General features: G+C 30.7%; 1 protein-coding gene across 1 annotated transcript; it reads left to right on the top strand.

Annotated features, from left to right (window-relative positions):
• The first annotated feature begins 582 nt into the window (after window positions 1-582).
• Window positions 583-18,030, top strand: LOC143075598 (thioredoxin reductase 2, mitochondrial-like). The gene is made up of 17 exons (XM_076251068.1): window positions 583-680; window positions 5,818-5,883; window positions 6,197-6,253; window positions 6,829-6,973; window positions 7,617-7,691; window positions 9,623-9,701; window positions 10,312-10,374; window positions 11,259-11,329; window positions 11,629-11,648; window positions 12,189-12,280; window positions 12,742-12,913; window positions 13,457-13,602; window positions 14,042-14,137; window positions 14,872-14,964; window positions 16,280-16,351; window positions 16,574-16,668; window positions 17,233-18,030. The coding sequence occupies exons 1-17, from the start codon at window positions 596-598 to the stop codon at window positions 17,354-17,356; spliced, it is 1,551 nt and encodes a 516-aa protein (XP_076107183.1). The 5' UTR covers window positions 583-595; the 3' UTR covers window positions 17,357-18,030.
• Window positions 18,031-19,257: the final 1,227 nt, after the last annotated feature.

Here is a 19,257-nt window from a genome sequence, read left to right as displayed (position 1 = left end):
CTTCCATCCTCCAGCAAATAACACAGTTTAGAATATAGGCATGAATTTATAATAGCTACCATTTTCTATTTCTAAATTATGGTAATTAATTCTCAATTGAGTGAAGCATTTTCTTAAAAAAATGATAATTGGAAGATAAATAAAATTCCTTATCCAAGCAAAACTTATTTTTTTCATTAGGTAAGAATACACCTTATCGCTATTCCCGGCTGACCCGTCCGCTTGAACTTTTGACGTCAACAACAATCACTTTTCCATTGTGGCGTCAGACATTTTGTTTTATGACGTCAAAATTTTACGGGAACCTGTGTGATTTCCAGCAATGGCGGACAAATAGCGATAAGGTGTATTTACTAAGTAGTGAACTATTTATTCAACTTTCAAAAATATTTTTACATATTTTTTTTAATTCATTTTCAATTAAAATTAAGTGTATGATAACCAGCATTTTCTGCTTTAGCTGAATAAGGGTTTTAATATTGGTAGTCTTCTAATGTTGGAACTTATCGGAAGTCCTTACACGTGTACGGGGCAAAATTTTTGTTGAATTTCGCGGACTTTTAACATTGTGGCATTGGGTTGTCTCCCATGTAAGATGTCTGCGCCCATAAGACGATGTTGCAGAATAATAAGAGTAGCTGTTATACCGAAATCACGGCAATATTCATCCACCGTTTCTGGTATATATCAAAACATGTAATAGGTTGTAAACTAGTACAGAAAATTGTGGTGAACAATTACTGCGTTATGAAATACAGAGGTTGTCAAGGTCAACCCCTCTTTTTCCTGTTGATTCAACTGGTTCTTATAGCCTAAATGGGGTTCATCTAGCTTTCTGTGAAAACAAGAAATATCTATTTAAAATGATTAGAATTTATTTAGAAAGGTGCTGTCATGGTGCAATAGATCTACTGCAAGTCTTTCCTACGAGAACAAAAAAGAGGGCGTCTTTGATCCTCTTATTATAGGCACAAAACCAGGTTCAACCCACCATTTTTATTCCCCTTTAAAAATGTCCTGTACCAAGTCAGGAAGATGGCCATTGTTATATTATTGTTCGTTTCTGTGTGTGTTGCATTTTAATGTTGTGTCGTTTGTTTTTTCTTATTTTTGAGATATTAAGATAAGACGTGGCACGTGCACGGTACTTGTCTATCCCAAATTCATGTATTTGGTTTTGATGTTATATTTGTTATTCTTGTGGTATTTTGTCTGATGCTTGGTCTGTTTCTGTGTGTGTTGCGTTTCGGTGTGTCGTTGTTCTCCTCTTATATTTGATGCGTTTCCCTCGGTTTTAGTTTGTTACCCTGATTTTGTTTTTGTCCATGGATTTATGAGTTTTGAACAGCGGTATACTACTGTTGCCTTTATTTATTGTATACCTTACACTATTTAAAAATCTGTTCCGTTTGGTTAGAAATTTTGACATCATAAAACAATCACTTTTTCATTGTGGCGTCAGATAATTTCTATTATGACCTCAAAAATTATTTTATGTGAACTTTTGTGATACAGTCAGGGGTACATTTTGTACTACTTATTCAAGTAATTTTTATTTCATAATACTTGAAAAAGTAAAAAAAATATACAATATAAGTAAATTTGTAGAATACTTATACAAGTGAATTTTATTTACTTGTATAGGTAAAAAAAAAATGGCTTAATTATGTCCCTTACAGTAGGTCATTCCAAATTTTTTACTTGTATAAGAAAAAAAGTCACCCTTTCTTCTTGTCTTGAATTCTTAAGATTTCTTTGCTCTAATAGAAGTTGAATTGTGTACCCTTTGCAGATGTCTTTACTAATCATTTAAGTGTAATTTCATGGACAATGAAAATCCCATTTGTCTGTTATCTTCAAATCACTGCTCATTTACAAGCCCCAAAGGAGCAACTTTGAAGGCCTTGCATAAATATACAAGATCTTTGCTCAATTAGTTTCTCTGTTGAATTAATGAGATGGAAAATTGAACTTTATTAAAAAAAAATTGAGCAAACCTGGTATAAAAAATCATTAAAGGCATGATTTTACATCTCAAAACTTGAGGATTTTTGTCATGTTTGTGGGATTGTAAGAAAACTTTACTTATACAAGTAAATTTTTGAGAAAATTAAGGGGAGATTATTCAAACATTATTTATTTACTTATATGTGTATATATTTTTTTTACTTCTTCAAGTAAATTAAATTAACTTGTACAAGTAGTACCCCTTACTGTGATACATGTCCAGTAATGGCAGACAAATAGCATGAATAGCAATAAGGTGTATTGTAAAGTGAAATGGTCCAAAAACTGCTTGTAAGAAGTCAGGAGCCTCTGGCCTTTGTTAGTCTTGTATTATTTTAATTTTAGTTTCTTGTGTACAATTTGGAAATTAGTATGGCGTTCATTATCACTGAACTAGTATATATTTGTTTAGGGGCCAGCTGCAGGACGCCTCCGGGTGCGGGAATTTCTCGCTACATTGAAGACCTGTTAGTGACCTTCTGCTGTTGTTTTTTCTACGGTCGGGTTGTTGTCTCTTTGACACATTCCCCATTTCCATTCTCAATTTTATTGTAAGAGCAGGTTTGGATTTTACCATTAATGATCATCAATACAATTGGACAAAATTGATTTTTGTGCATTTTGTGTTTAACAAATGTTAAAGAAAAATAAAATCTTTCAATTTTGAGAGATATTTATATACGTATTTTTCCACACTGCAAAAGATGGACAAGGAGGGTAGTAATAATGCCCTCTCCGTCAGGTGTCAAACTGTAATTTTTGGGCTATTGTAAGCATCAGATTGGTTAAAATTTGGTCTTTCAAAATATACTTATTGTAATTCGTCAGAGGTTTTTAATAATTATCGTTACCGTCATTTTCGGAAAAAAAATAACGTGATTTGTCAAAATCAATCGATTTTTATATTGTCTAAAAGAAACTGTACATTTTATCCTCATGCACTAAAAATTACTGTTTACGTCATTTGGCTAAAAACTATCGCAATTTGTCATGAACATGATGAAGGTACTGGCTGCTCTAACAGTAACCCACATTACAACTCTCCTATTGTATAAAGATCTATAATATATTGTCCAAATCAATCAATATGACACAATATTGTTACTGGAGGGGCATCTTAAAGTATTTTCTAAACTAAGTTTGCTTAAACAAATAATGGGAAAAAAATAGTCATGATTGTCAAAAGAAACATCTTCTTTCTGAAACACAAAATCAAATCAAATGAAGTGTGACTTTTGACATGAGAAACAGCAATAAAACAGTCAGGGGTACTACTTGTACAAGTGTATTTTATTTATACACATATAAGTAAATAAATAATGTTTGAATAATCTCCCCTTAATTTTCTAAAAAATTTACTTGTACATGTATAAGTAAATTTTTCTTACAATCCCACAAAAATCCTCAAGTTTTGAGATGTAAAATCATGCCTTTAATGATTTTTCCCAGGTTTGCTCAAATTTTTTCATTAAAGTTCAATGTTTCATCTGATTTATTCATCAAAGAAACTGATTGAGCAAAGATCTTGTATATTTGCGCAAGGCAATCAAAAATTGCTCCTTTGGGGCTTGTAAATGAACAGTGTTATGAAGATAACAGACAAATGGGATTTTCATTGTCCATGATTTAAATGATTAGTAAAGACATCTGTAAAGGGTACACAATTTAAAATTCTATTAGAGCAAAGAAATCTAAAGAATTCAAGAAAAGAAGAAAGGATGATTTTTTTACTTATAAACAAGTAAAAAAATCTGAATGCCTAAGGGACATAACTTAGCCAATTTTTTTTACCTATACAAGTAAATAAAATTCACTTGTATAAGTATCCTACAAATTTACTTATATGTGTATATTTTTTTTTACTTCTTCAAGTAAATAAGATACACTTGTACAAAAAGTACCCCTGACTGTAAAAGCAGTATTCCAAATGCTTTTTGAGTTTTTTGCTGTGAACATGCATTTTGTGTCATGGAATAAAAGGGGGACAGTCAAACTTATAGAATAAGATAGATACCCCATATTCTTTCTTTTCTATTGGATGTAAACAATGAATAGACAATCATGAGAAAAATACATACTGGTTATCACACTACAGTAATCAGTAATCTGGTAATGTTTTTGGGGAAGACGGCTTCAAGCCGTCAATCCCCTATGGGGTTGACCAGAGTGACATTCCCTCACATCATTCATTTTGTTTTTATAGTGTGGAAAACCCCCCAACAAATCTTACTGAAATTGATGAGAGGGAGACACACAAATGAATAGTTTGACTTTAAACACTTTTTTACACATTTCCCTTCTGTTTTGTCGCGAAATTATCGTACATGTATCTTGAGCTCTCCTTTACACTATTTACGTTTCTTTTACAATCCAAAAAAATCAGTATGACGAGATATTCTAAATATATCCAACCTACATTGTATTTTATAGTGACGTCATTGTTGGAATGCCACACTGCTACGCAGAAGCAGGGATATTCTTCACTGGTTATTTAAATCATTCTCAGAGATCGTGCACTAATTAAAACTTGGTATTTGTTAAATTTAAAGATAGTAATGTTTGCTGTAGACGATTCAAACATCAACATGCAATACTTTAATTTGTAGGTCAGCAACTTTCAAAGTAAACAAAGATCGTCGGGATACATGAGATAGGGGAGAGAAACGATTTTCTAAATTTTTTTCTGTAAAATTCTGTTTTGAGAATCTTCCTCCAATTCAGGAGCACCTCAATTGATTAGTAATTATCCATTAGAATAAAAGTTAATGTATCTGAACACTTAAAATGTGATATTTCATTTGATATACGATTAGTAGTCTTCCATTTAAACTAAATCTTTGTGTACCGACATAATCATTGTAATGGTAAAAAAAAATTGAATTAAATTAAAAATGTTGCATTTTGTTGTGTGTTATTTATTCATGAAATTTAGAAATATTTCAAAATGTAGGATTTGGAAACCAGCTTCACACAGTTTATACATCAATCATATTGTTTTTTATTAGTACCTGTATCCCTGTGATGAGAGTTGTAACTGGGAACTTTATCAATGGAAATCTAAAACTGAATAGATTTTTCAGTCCAAACTTTACTGAATAGATTTTTCAGTCCAAACTTTCTTAAGAAAAAAAATTTAAAATGTTACAGTACTGTCACAAAAAATGGAAAATGGCCCTAGCCTGCAGTTCAGTGGTACACAATTAAGATTTCCAAAAATATTGTAGTTGTTGTTAAATGACAGAATTCAGTTGAATTTCAGATAATTAACTATCAACTTTAATCGAATGTTTAGATTTAGAAGATGCAGATCTCTTCCATTGGTCCAAATTGAATCCTAAACTAAGGAAAGGAAATTACATTAAACAACAATTGATTTCAATATTGTCAACCTTCCTACATGCTCTAGCTGTTCTTTTTTCATTCTTTATATGAAGACTATCAAAAGATACCCCCCCCCCCCAAACAAAAACAAAAATTTGAATAGAAACAAGGGCCGTCTTTCCCCTCAGAGCTATTCAGCTCTTTGATTATGATTGGGGAATGGGAAAAAATGTGACAGGGTTATGATCCCAATAATCAAACATGCTTTTTTTTAAATTATATGAATCAAACAGGATTTTTCTGAATATGTCAAAAATTAAAATTGCATTTAAGGTGCTGTAATAAATGCACTCAATAATTTCTGAATTTACACTTTATCAGATAATACACTTTCAATTGTTATTTTATGTGTGTTGTATTAAGTTACTTTATTGTTATTTCTGTAGGTAGATAGTTTATCCTTATGATTTAGATGCTAATATATTGTAGGAAGAGATGTATATGACTTGGTGGTTATTGGTGGAGGATCTGGTGGATTAGCATGCTCTAAAGAAGGTATGGTTCCAATGATATCAGAGATAATTTATAACCATTATCCTGAAAGCATTTTAGTTTTTTTTTAAATGTTTGCAGCCCTAAAATGAATAAGAAAAGGTTGAACCCTTCCATTTTATTATAAAGGCATGCACATACACGTAGGAATGTCCAAAGCAATTATACTGCCAGTTTTCAGAATTTCCAAATCTTATGGCAATTTGATTGAAAAAATCTTTTCATCTGTTTTTTTTAATTGGTATTTGAAAAATTTGAAACCTCTACTAGTATAAATCAAGCTTTATAAGGATATAATTTATTTTTATTTTTGTAGCTGCCCATTTTAACAAGAAAGTTGCAGTATTGGATTTTGTAAAACCATCTTCACAAGGTAATATTAATAGGAGCTTATCTCAAGATTTATTGCAATCCAAATTAAACTTTTCCAGAGTCATCTCCCCTTGGTTAAGGTATTTATCTTTTGTCAGTTCTATTTTCCCATATTTCATTTGGTTCACAATTATTGTATGCATCAATTTGTTATGAAAATTTCTGTGGAAGACGAAAGGTATTTTGGATTTACAAGGGGTTATAGGAAAAATTCAATATTCAGTCGTTCAGTGGCATGTATATATTTTTCTAAATGACCAAATGATAAGATATCATCTTTCCTCTCATACTCTGAAAACCTTGATAGAACTTACTAGCTATCTATCTGAAAACCTTGTTAGAACTTACTAGCTATCTATGTTCATTATGCATTGAACATAAATACAATTTTGTTAAGGCTGATAGTTCCATGGTTAATACCTGTAATGTTAACAGCCTAATATTTTTCTTGTAGCCATTCTCAAAATCTTTATAAACCTGAATATTAACTGAAATTGTCACTGATATTGTCTGAAATCTTGTTAATTTATATATTTTAAGATATAATAATTTCACTATGCTCACTTCTGTTTTAAGGAACAAAATGGGGTCTGGGAGGAACCTGTGTAAATGTGGGATGTATTCCAAAAAAGTTGATGCACCGTGCAGCCTTGTTAGGAGAATCTATCCAGGATGCCAATGTATTTGGATGGAATGTTCCCACAGATGTACAGCTTGACTGGTAAGTTTATACATAGGACCATTTGATTGGAGGAGTCCATTGGTGAACACTGTTCACATGCAGTCTATTCAAGATGTTTTAGTGTTCAAAACTTTGGATGGAATGTTTAAACAGATGTGTGGCTTGATTGGTGAGTTTAGGTATGGGTCAACATTAAAAACTTAAGACTTCTATCTATTATGTATATGCTTGTGTGTATATAAAAAAGAATCACCCATTACTTTACATCTAGAAAAGTAGTCTGTTTATTGCTTCAACAATTGAATTTTTCCTCCTATTCAATTATTAAATCTTTGTACCTACTGTCATGACTGTAAATACACAAGACTGTAATTTTCCTAATTGTTTTTAAAGTTATGTAAATCACTAAGACAAAGTTCGGATAATGTACGGCAACTTAAATACTGATATGTACATGTACAGCAGCTTGCATTTTACAACCTCCTTGTGCTTTAGCTAGTACCAATTTTTGGTGTTGCTCCCATGCGCTGATACAAGGCACCAAAAATAACATCAGAACATAAGATATAATTTATAAGAAATAATGAATGTTTTGAATTTGAAAAAAAAGAAAATCGTTCATATTGCAGATTTTTAAGTTGACAAGTTCATTACATTGCTATGATTTTTACTTTTTGTACAGGAATAAGATGTCTGAGCTAGTACAGAATTATGTAAAATCTTTAAACTGGGGCCACAGAGTACAGTTGAAAGACAAGTGAGTATATTGTTTCCAGCTTTCTCTTTATCTATTACCGGTACTCTATTTTCCTCTAATAAATCTGATCAAATGTGCATTCATTATTATAATTCAAGGGGGACAATTTTTCATTGACTTTGGACTAAAAACAAATTTAAATGTTCACTGAAGTATACATTTTTGTATTGTATACTAAAGCTTGTATGCAGATTATTTGCAAATCCACGAATTCAAATATCCACAAAAATATTATTTTTCCTCTTTCAACAGTAAACAAATTTAATTATAAGGAATACACAGTAATCTGGATAATTCAATAATCATTTGTTGATGGGTTTGGATTTTATCTTGAAAATTTTTGAATTACTAAGATTGTTGTTGCATTTTTTTTTATTTCAACAGGTAGTCAATTTTAGAATATCTACTTTATCACTCTCCTTGGGGTTAAATGATAGAAGGATTATTGATATATAGAGGAATGGACTTTAAGTACTAACTGATGACTTCACTATAATGTAGTTTTCTTTCAGAACAAAGTAATTTGTATATACATTGTCAAAACATATTTTGTTTCTATCATAAAATTGAGAAAGGAAAGGGGAATGTTTCAAAGAGACAACCCACCCAAAGAGCAGAAAACAGCCGAACTAACTACACACAATGAACAACATAAGGTACAAAAAGTGATGGGATTAAACCAGGTTTATCTAGGCACAAACCCCTCTCTACTTTTCTAGACCATAGTGTCTATAATTATATATCTGTTATCTATGACTAAGACACAAAATAAAAAAATCTACACAGTGGTGCTACCAACAGGATGAACATGAATAAAATCAAGGAAAGAAATGGGGCTCATACCTTAAAAGTAGAGTAAGAAAAATGTGCTCACTACAGAAAAAGAACCTCTAAAAAGTGTCGTTCATATACAATTTTTGTCGAGCCTTCGACTTTAGTCGAAAAAGCGAGACTAAGCGATCCTACATTCCGTCGTCATCGGCGTCGGCGGCGGCGTCAACAAATATTCACTCTGTGGTTAAAGTTTTTGAAATTTTAATAACTTTCTTAAACTATACTGGATTTCTACCAAACTTTGACAGAAGCTTGTTTATGATCATAAGGTAGTATCCAAAAGTAAATTTTGTAAAAATAAAATTCCATTTTTTCCGTATTTTACTATAAATGGACTTAGTTTTTTCTGCGAGGAAACAAAACATTCACTCTGTAGTTAAAGTTTTTAGAATTTTAAAAACTTTCTCAAACTATCCTGGGTTTGTACTAAACTTGCACAGAAGCTTGTTTATGATCATAAGATAATATCCAGAAGTAAATTTTGAAAAAATAAAATTCCATTTTTTCCATATTTTACTTATAAATGGACTTAGTTTTTTCTGCGGAGAAACATTACATTCACTCTGTGGTTAAAGTTTTTAGAACTTTCTTAAACTATCCTGGGTTTGTACCAAATTTGGACAGAAGCTTGTTTATGATCATAAGATAGTATCCAGAAGTAAATTTTGTAAATAAATAAATCCATTTTTTCCATATTTTACTTTTAAATGGACTTAGTTTTTCTCCAGGGAACCATTACATTCACTCTGTGGTTAAAGTTTTAAAAATTTTAATAACTTTCTTAAACTATCCTGGGTTTGTACCAAACTTGGACAGAAGCTTATTTATGATCATAATATTGTATCCAGAAGTAAAGTTTGTAAAAAGATTACTCAGTTTTTTCTGTAATTTACTTTTAAATGGACTTAGATTTTCTTGCAATCATAAAATAGTACATGTAACAAGAGGAATATTTTTATTGATTTTTTCCCTCATTGTTGTTGAGTCTGCAATTTACAGCAAAAATAGGCGAGACACTGGGTTCCGCGGAACCCTTACAAATTTTTAACCGATTTTACATTTATTATTTTGTTTAAACAAAAGTAATTTTATTTCAGAAACGTAGAATATATCAATGCTTATGGAACATTAGTAGATGCCAACACCATTAAATATGTAGATAATAAAGGAATAGAGGTAAGTATAAACTTATCTTCAATATCTTTTTAAAAGTACCACATGACAGTCACTGTTCAGTGGTTTAAAAAAAGTAGAGCAATCTGGAAGTCATTGGAAAACAGAAAATACAATGCCAATAGGAAAAATTAAAAATAAATAGTCCTTAATATTTGGACATGCAAGGACAGTGCTCACCATTGTTTGCTTTTTTAGCATATTTCTTTGAGATCATAAAAGTTGGAGAGAAAATGTAAACAGCCTATTAGAATGATCAGCGTAAAAGATCAACATGGATAAAATTGTCAATTGATGCAATGATATACTAGATTCATAAAATAATATAACTGATATGATAATGTTCCTTTTTTTTCTGAATTATCTTGAGAACAATAATAGATAGAGAATAAGAGAAACTAATTCTTACCTAAATTATAAGCAAATTAAGCTCTACAAAGAAGCATAGCTAAAACTGTCAAAAATTAAACTTAAAATAAATACCAGTACTCTGTGAAAGATGGCTACCACTGTTACTTATTATTTTATTGCTACACATTTTTACCAGGTGAGTGATTCAGATTTCTATAGCTTCTTGCTATTTTCATTGTTATAATGTTTGTTATTATTGTAGAGGCTTTTGACAGCAAAGAATATTGTGATAGCTTCAGGAGGAAGACCACATATTCCAGAGGAGGTGAGTTCTAAATAAGGTTAAATTTGATTTGATATTCTGTGTTTTAACGCTACTTTTAAGCACCTCTTTTGGGCTTTTCTTTGCGGACAGTTTTTATAGGTGGGGTGAAGCCGGAGTACCCTGAACAAAACTATGACTTTCGCAAAGAAAACTGACAATCCTGCCTGGTCAATTAAGATTGAAGTTGAGTGCACAGGCACAAGCAGGGTTCCAACTCACAACATCAGTGTTGACTGGCTAGTGTTAACAGTAGGAAATACTTAGTCCACACGGCCACGGAGGCCGCTAAAAAATGAGGTGGAAAATAAAGGATAAAAAAAAATTACCACAAGTTGTTCAAATATTTTTCTGGCTATAAACAAGCTTTGACAAAGAGTTTTGTTTCGTTTTTCTTAGTTTTAAAGATAAACAATTATGTAAGTATTTTATTAAAAGTATGTGTGCCTATCGGATGTAGAATATCTTTCGTTTACATAATATATGCATTATTTCTATCATTTTAATTTTAAGTCACTATCATTATCAAAATGAATGTGCAAGACTTACATTGAATTTCTTGACATTCATTCCCTAAGCAAGTTTAAGTTTCTTGTAAGTTTTGCCTTTACTTTCACTTTCAACTTGTATTTATATCCTCAATAGGTTTTAATATAAACTTAAATTATCATTCTTTCCATGAGGAAAACACTTAACTTCAAACATCAAAGAATGAAATTGTTTTGAGATCACATGTATGCATATGCTGCATAAAGTTAGACATTTGTTATAAAGTAAATATTTCTTTTAAAAAACATTCATCTTTATATATTGTTCAGATGAATTACTAGTATAGATCCCTTTGCCATAACAAGTTATTGATTTATGGTATACATTTTTTTCTGTAGATTCCAGGAGCATTAGAACACAGTATTACCAGTGATGATATATTTTGGTTAACAAAACCACCAGGAAAGACGTAGGTACAATATGTATATAATATTTGTCAAATTCATTTAATCAAGTATCTATAAAAGTGGTACCCTAAATAAAATGAACCCACTATGTTTATTTTTATAAATTTCTTTTTTATACCATTTCAGAGTTCATTTTATTATGAATTTGCTCAAACACATCACACCCAAATTGAAACTATGTATGGACCAAATCTAGCCTTTCTCAGTCAATGTATCTTTTTTTTTAAGATTTTTTTTTCAAAAGTTGCAACTGTGTCAAACAGTTATCCAGCATTACATTTCTAGTATTTTTATTTTGCAGATTAGTAATTGGTGGAAGTTGTATCCTTTTATTTTGATAGTAAATTGTAAAAATGTGGAAGATATTGTGACCATATGATTTACAATTTTTTGAAGTTTATTATAAATCCAAATCCTGATTATATAACATAGGCTCTGGTTAGATATCATTACATTGGTTAATTCTTGTAATGAACAAAGCGTCATATTTATAATTGGATGAACTGTCACTTTGCTCTCTTGTTTAATTTTAGCATTGCTCTTTCATTTACCAAAGCACTGACCAGCAAAAGAAAAAAATCAAAGCTATGTCTTGTTAAATGTGTCTGGGGAATAGGTGAAAGGTTGCTGTTGATTTTCATTGGTGGACAAATATTATTGAAAAATATTTATACATTTTTCACTGCTTAAATTTTTTTTCAGATTTTGTGTATCATTTCTGAGAATGATTTGTAAACTGATCTTTAAAAGATTATTTTTAAAGTATCTTAGAAATATTATTGCATTTTTGCACTATTTCATAACTTTTTTCTTCAAATTGTAAGTCTTCACTTTTCTGCAAATACCTTGACTTTAAAACAGATATTGCCTTGGAGTGTGGTGGATTTCTGACTGGAATGGGCTTTGATACAACTGTAATGGTCAGATCTATATGTCTTCGACATTTTGACCAGGTATGTATATTTTTTTATATCAGTTTATTGAACTAGTTTTGGAGTTTTGACCTAATTTCACGATCCACTGAACATAGAAAATGAGAGAGAGATTTGGGCATCTATTTACTATAGACACAGTCTTGTTTATATATATATTAAAATTTGAAAATCATGCTGGAGCACAAGTCAATGTTTACAATGCCTCTAGTGTACCAGGTGGGGATGAAACTTCTCATGAAATTTCACACCCAATTGCTATGAAAGTTTGAGGAATTGGTAAAGACAGTTTCTGTGGAGCCTTTGCTTTACAAAAAAGAAAAGTATTTAGTTCAAGGCATTCTATTGTTCAATATAATGTTAATGTACATTTAGCATTCTCAAGGAGAATCAGCTTTCTATTTCTGTTTGTTAGCTTTGCTTTCTGTGAAAATTGTGAAATGTGTGAAAATATGCATCTGAATATTTTATGTTTATTGTAGCAAATGGCAAAACTTATAGCAGACTATATGGAAAATCATGGAACAAAATTTCTGAAAAAGTGTCATCCACAAAAAATAGAAAAATTAAGTGATGGTAGATTAGAAGTATCTTACATAGATAAGAAAGGAAACACAAGTTCTGATATATATGACACAGTATTAATGGCTGCAGGTAGGTTTACCTTTCCTGCAGCAATATTGGTATAAAAAAAACATGACAAAACTGAGATACTTAAAACAAATGCCAATAACAACTATCAACTATATATCCTTCATATTCTTTTTCTCACATGTAAACAGTGGAACCCTTCAGTCATTTGTAGACATATTCTAAAGTCAAGTAGGGTTTTCTTTAGTCCAATAAGGCCAATGGCATTCAGTAAAGTATATCTTTTTGATACAGTAAAGGAAGGTTTTGACCAGTAATGACTTTACATTTAACAATTGTGTTGCCTAATAACAGTGAAACGAAGAAATCCAATCTAAAATCTTAATTTTTAATTAATAAGTAAACAACTTGATATATAAACCTGATCAAAATGGAAAGAGATAAAAAGGAAATAAAGTTTACATTGAGGATTAGCATCATAAAAAGAATGACACCTAGAATGGACTTCAATTCATTTTGAGAAAATAGATATGACATTTTTAACCCATAAGCTGTTTGTAATTTCACTTTGCAAAGAAAACTAGCATTAGACTGTTTTTATTGTAGGCAGGAAACCAGAAACATCGGGGATAAACTTAGAATCAGTTGGTGTTAAAACAGATCCTGAAACCAATAAAATAATAGGAAACTATGACCATGACCATGAAAGAAGTTCTGTGTCAAATATTTATGCTATTGGAGATGTCTTACATGTAAGTTTTAAGATTTATTGAAAACAAAACTTATTCAAAGAGAAAAATTACACCATGCACTTACATAAAGATGAATGGTTTGTGCCTAATTTAACCTCAATTTAAAAAGTTGAGGCATTGAAATGAAAATGTGTAAAAATATCTTTATATTTGTGATTTCATCAAACATGTATGGCCCCTTTTTCACAACAGCTACATTTTAACTATCAGCACAGAAACTTGATTTAGTTTCAGAATATTGTAGTAAAATAATCAAAACACCTGGTTATGGAAAGTAATCAATAAGAATAGATCTGAGTTTGAATATTTTTGTTTTCTCTTAATACCACAAAATCATAATCAAATATAAAATTACAGAAATGATAACAATTTGTATATATGAAGAAAAATAGCATTATATTTGGGTTTGAAATATTTGATAGTGAAAATACATTTGCAGGACAGACCAGAACTGACTCCAGTGGCCATAAAAGCTGGAAGGTTGTTGGCTGAGAGACTGTTTAATGGATCAAAAGTGAAAATGGATTATGATAAAGTATAAAGTTATTCTTGTCTCCCTTGCAAACAATAAAGAAAAGATACATTGTGACCATCAACCAGCCTTGTTGCCCCTAAATATAAATGCTTTATATAAGTGTCAGATTTACCAAGTAAATGACCAAATTATACCAAATTTAATCGTGAAATGCTAAATTTGGGTTTGTTAACAATATTGAAAGCTAAGTTAGCTATGACTGTCGTTAGACATGCCAACTTTATTTTAATACTTAAAATAGAAAGTATATATTTGGCTTTACCAATGTCAGTCAAATTTAAAAAAAATTATTTAAAGTTTAAATATTCAGCAAGCATCTGTCATTTCAAATATCCTAGCAGTTTCTTTTACTAGTGATCTTGTAGAGGAATACATTAAAAAAAATTTCATGGAAGATAATTGGTCACATTAAAAACAAATTGCAAAGATTTCTAAATTAAGAACAGTTGTTATAGTCCCCAATAAGGAGGTGTATAATTATTTTTTTTAGTCGGGTCTGCATCCTTTTATAGGTGATGGATTGCATCAGGACTTATCTCTATTAAATATGCCAAACCATGAGACATCCTTTCTTAACTTTAATGTTTTTAGCTAAGATAATAAGTGCACAGTAGATAACAGTATATCTCGTTTTAGCTATTATTTTTGTTTTAATTGTAAAAATTAAATTCAACTAGAATTGCATGCTTTTATTTTAAAACTAACTAAGTGTTAACACCAAGCTACTTTTTCAGATTCCTACCACTGTGTTCACACCATTAGAATATGGAGTTGTTGGCTTATCTGAGGATGAGGCTATACAGAAGTTTGATGAAGATAGTATTGAGGTAAATCTAAAATCATAATACTTTTGACAAAAGTGAAAATTATGTTTTGTTAGTCCTAGATGCTCTTGAAGATTAATGAAAAAGAAGAACCAAAATCAGGAATATATATATCCTACAAAAGTTCAGAGAATTCAATTGGTCGTTTGGTATTATTGATTTATGGCTGACCATATATATTCAAAACACAGCTTTTACAAGACTTATTGTTCTGAAATTGCTTTAAATAAGCTGTATAAGGTCTAGTGACAATTAAATGCATTATCTATATTCAGGATGGGAACATAATAATGAGATATGAATATTAACCTTGTTTTGTACTTGATGGACATGCTTATCTAGATTTTTAAAATGCTTGTACACAAAAGAAAAAGTCTGCAGAAAGACTTTTAACTGTACCTGGACACATTATTTTTACATTTTAGACCCTTAATTGATCTTACTCTAAGTGCCATATATTAAGGGGAGAAGCATTTACCAATTCTTTAATTTGAACCTGAAGCTGTATATATAAAAAAGTTGGCAATATACAATATGTTGGTTGAAAGTATCTAATAATCATTCTAACATGACGTCCTTCAAACGCTTTGAGTACACACCCGTGGTAAAATATGAATATATTGCCAGTGCTGTTCCGATTGTACTCCCACGTCATATGCTTTTTTATGAATGAGATACCCGACGTCATAGAACAATGACGTTAGAATGTAAGCATTTTACGGGAAAATACACGCTTGTGAATTCGAAAATCATCACAAGGAAACATACACAAATGATGCTAAAATGTGGCAAAAGCTCTTTATTGTACATCATATAAGACATATAAATAAATTATCATTCAAATTCATCCAAAACTGTCTAAATACATTATTTTAAATAGTTTAAGCATGTCACTAATGCAGTTTGCTCCGTTCTTTTAAGCTAGTTTATTAGTGCGTTTATTTATGGGAACGGCAAATATTTGCCTACACCTAGAGCGCTTCGATCCAAAAGAATTGCCGTATGTGTCCTATCAGAATCGAAATAATTCATGGGGGCTTGAATATATCTAGATTTTACCACGGGTTGTCCCTTTATGCCGATATTTTACCCCTCGCTATGGCTCAGGGGTAAAATATTTGTCATAAAGGGCCAACCCGTGGTAAAATCACGATATATTCAAGCCCCCATGAATTATTTCTTAAGTAGGAGGTCATTATTACACCGCCCATCAGTTATCTAATATAATATAGTCTACAGTAAATTTTGAACTGCATCACACACATATTGCAAATGAATAAAGATCATCAATTTTTCCATGCAATTCTTTTAATTCTAGGTTTATCATGCATTTTACAAACCACTTGAATTTGCTCCAGTTGGGAGAGATGTGTCACAGTGTTACATCAAGGTATGTTATATAAATTGATGAATTAGCTGTAGATTTTAAAACTTTTCTATACAACATTGTACAAGCTAATGCATTACAAATAAACAAAAGATATAGTATTGATGTGAAACTAATGGCCATTGTTAGTTCATGAAGAAGTTCCCTTTATATATTATCTTGTTTTTAAATAGCAGTTGACAATTTTAAGGTTTTATCAGCTGCTATTATGTCTTACTATTTTAGGTAATATGCATGAGAGACGGTGGAAAAGTTTTAGGAAAACATTTTCTGGGGCCTAATGCTGGAGAGGTTATACAAGGCTTTGCTGCAGCAGTAAGGCAAGTAAAATACTAGATGTTTTGTTATACTTAAAGTTGTGTTCTATAAATGTCTTAGTAACATATGAGTTAATTTAAAAAAAAAAGTATCTGTTTGACTCATTTTAACTAATAATTACAAGGTGCCGAGTCCTTTCATTTTAAATACTATAATAGGCTATATGTAACAATAAGACATAAACAAGAACCACAGAACTGTAGGTCCAAAATTGGGACAGTCCAGGTATTTTCTGATTTCTATGTCATGCTGTTGAGTTGACAAATAATTGTAAATCACTGGCGAACAACAAAAGTGTGGTTCCACATGCATATTTTGCAGTCAAAATCCTATTAAAAACATTCATATACAGTTTTTCTGGTTCTCATAATTGATCAATAAAGTATGTTTAAACTTGACCACTTTTCATTCCAATACATTCCAATAATAAGGACAACAACAAAAAGAGAGAAAACAAAATTGAAGTAAAATTGATGAGTATTAGAACTTTTAAAAAGTCGTGCTTCAACTTTGTAAGATAACTTTTATCTTTTCTACTACCTGTAAAATCAGTTTTATGTTTTCAGGTGTGGAATTTCTTGGCACGACTTGTCCAGAACTGTAGCAATTCATCCAACCTGTGCTGAGGAAGTGGTCAAAATGACTATCAATAAAAGGTCAGGCCTTGACCCTACAGTCACTGGTTGCTGAGGTTAAAGTTCACTCCTTTTACTATTTACTATCCTCTGATAATGTAAGAATCTCCTAAGTGTGTATTGTGAGGTTTATTTTGTAAGTATTTATGTATGAGGTATGCAAATGTTTCAATATATGTGCATGAATGAGAATTTAAAAGAGACATTTTATATGAATTTAATTTAAAAGTATGAAATTGATGATGCATGTTATGTAATGTATATAAGACAGAGTAATTACCATATTTTTATGTAAATTGCTCCAAAGCCTGTAGTCATGTCAGACAGAGCAATGGACGGTTGATTGCCATCTGTTATTGGTTTATTTAATTTTATTTTATTTCCACCATTGAAGATGAAGCAATCTGATTAATACAAGATCTTTCACTTTGTTTATAGCTTTTATATGATCTGAAAATGACCTTTATTTGAGCAAAAACAATCATGTATAAAATTAAAAAGATAAAATAGTGCAAAAATTTGTGTCTACAATAAATTTTGTTGTGTGTGTTCTCTTTTACACTGAACATGTGAGTCACATTTATATACTGTTATATAATTATATTTAATGTAAAAGTTTGACTGTGTATAGTCAAGGAGTAGTGACTTTAGAATTTGTTGCCAAAAAAAACATTGAAATATTCATTGTTAGTAAACCACTGTCGAGGTACAAATGTTGCTGAGATGCAGTTTTTTGTGTTTATTTCTCTAATTCTATGGAAATTTATCCCTTTCCGAACCAATTTTATAAAAAAATTTAATCAACGTGTGGTTGCTGGTGATCTCAGAAGATGATTGGCCGAGTCAAAGGGTCATAACGTCGCTGGGCTTCTAAAATGTTGTATATGACTTTTTTAGCTGTAAATACTTTTTGACACCAATGGTCTGTGCGGGAGGAAATCTTTGGTATTACAAAATAGCATACAGTTAGACCAATCAAAATGTGTGAAATAGACATATTACAAAATTGCCAATGTCAGTTGTTTGTAAAGTTTGCTTCCAAAATGTTGTATGAAAACTTGAAAATCGTTGTAGAATGGCTTTGGGAAAAAATAATTGTACATTTCTTTTTTTCTGTGAAAATAATTTAAGTTCTTGGATAATCCAGAAATGTCAAAGTTTTTATTTCACTGCTTTTTACAAAAATGTTCAAGTTCACATACAACATTTTGCAAAATCAATGTATCACTTGTATCAATGTAATAATCTATATGTATCTTTTGTAATTGAGAACATATGCATGCATGTCATTGTGGGTAATAAAATGTAGCTATAAACTGCTTTTTGTATATTAAAAGACTACTTTTCTTTCAATGATTCTGCAGAACAGGATTCTTGTGTAGTCATTTTATATTTTGTAATATTTTGTATACCTTGTTGATTTATTGTTATCAGAGGATGTGTATTAGGAGTGTATCTTTATTATTGTATGTTTATCCTGCATGACAACTTTACCTTAAGGTGCTGCCATAGCAACAGGTATCGTTTGATAAAAGGATAATTCAAACTCAACCAATCAAAATATATATCGTAACTCATTAAACATTCCTTTATTTAACATAAACTGGATTTATTTTGTGGATTGAGGACAATTTATATTTTCATGGATATTTGATTTCATGACCAAACCATATAAGCCTGTCAATGTATATTTGTTCCAGCTAACATAAGTTCCAATGGAAAGTTTGTTATAAACATTGTCATAATATCTATTCCTGTTAGAACAAATATTCTATACCATTTATTCCGTTAGGAACATATTCTGTAATATTTATTCCTGTGGAAATAATATTTTAGAATATATTTTCCTTTTGGAACTTATATTATGAAGGAACTTCTATTCCGTGACAAGCCTATAGACAATAAGTTATTCTTTGTATGTTTAAATTGGTAGGAATATTTGAATTCATGGCTTTG

Source organism: Mytilus galloprovincialis, chromosome 5 (assembly GCF_965363235.1).
Source record: "Mytilus galloprovincialis chromosome 5, xbMytGall1.hap1.1, whole genome shotgun sequence".
Lineage (NCBI taxonomy): Eukaryota > Metazoa > Mollusca > Bivalvia > Mytilida > Mytilidae > Mytilus > Mytilus galloprovincialis.
This window is presented reverse-complemented; position numbering and strand designations above follow the sequence as displayed.

Bases quoted from the DNA above. Each gene is read 5' to 3' on its own strand.
- LOC143075598 (XM_076251068.1), top strand. From the start codon at position 596: ATGTCTGCGCCCATAAGACGATGTTGCAGAATAATAAGAGTAGCTGTT. The intron at 13,603-14,041 runs GTAAGTTTTAAG...ATACATTTGCAG, and splicing joins CTATTGGAGATGTCTTACAT to GACAGACCAGAACTGACTCC. The intron at 16,669-17,232 runs GCAAGTAAAATA...TTATGTTTTCAG, and splicing joins GGCTTTGCTGCAGCAGTAAG to GTGTGGAATTTCTTGGCACG.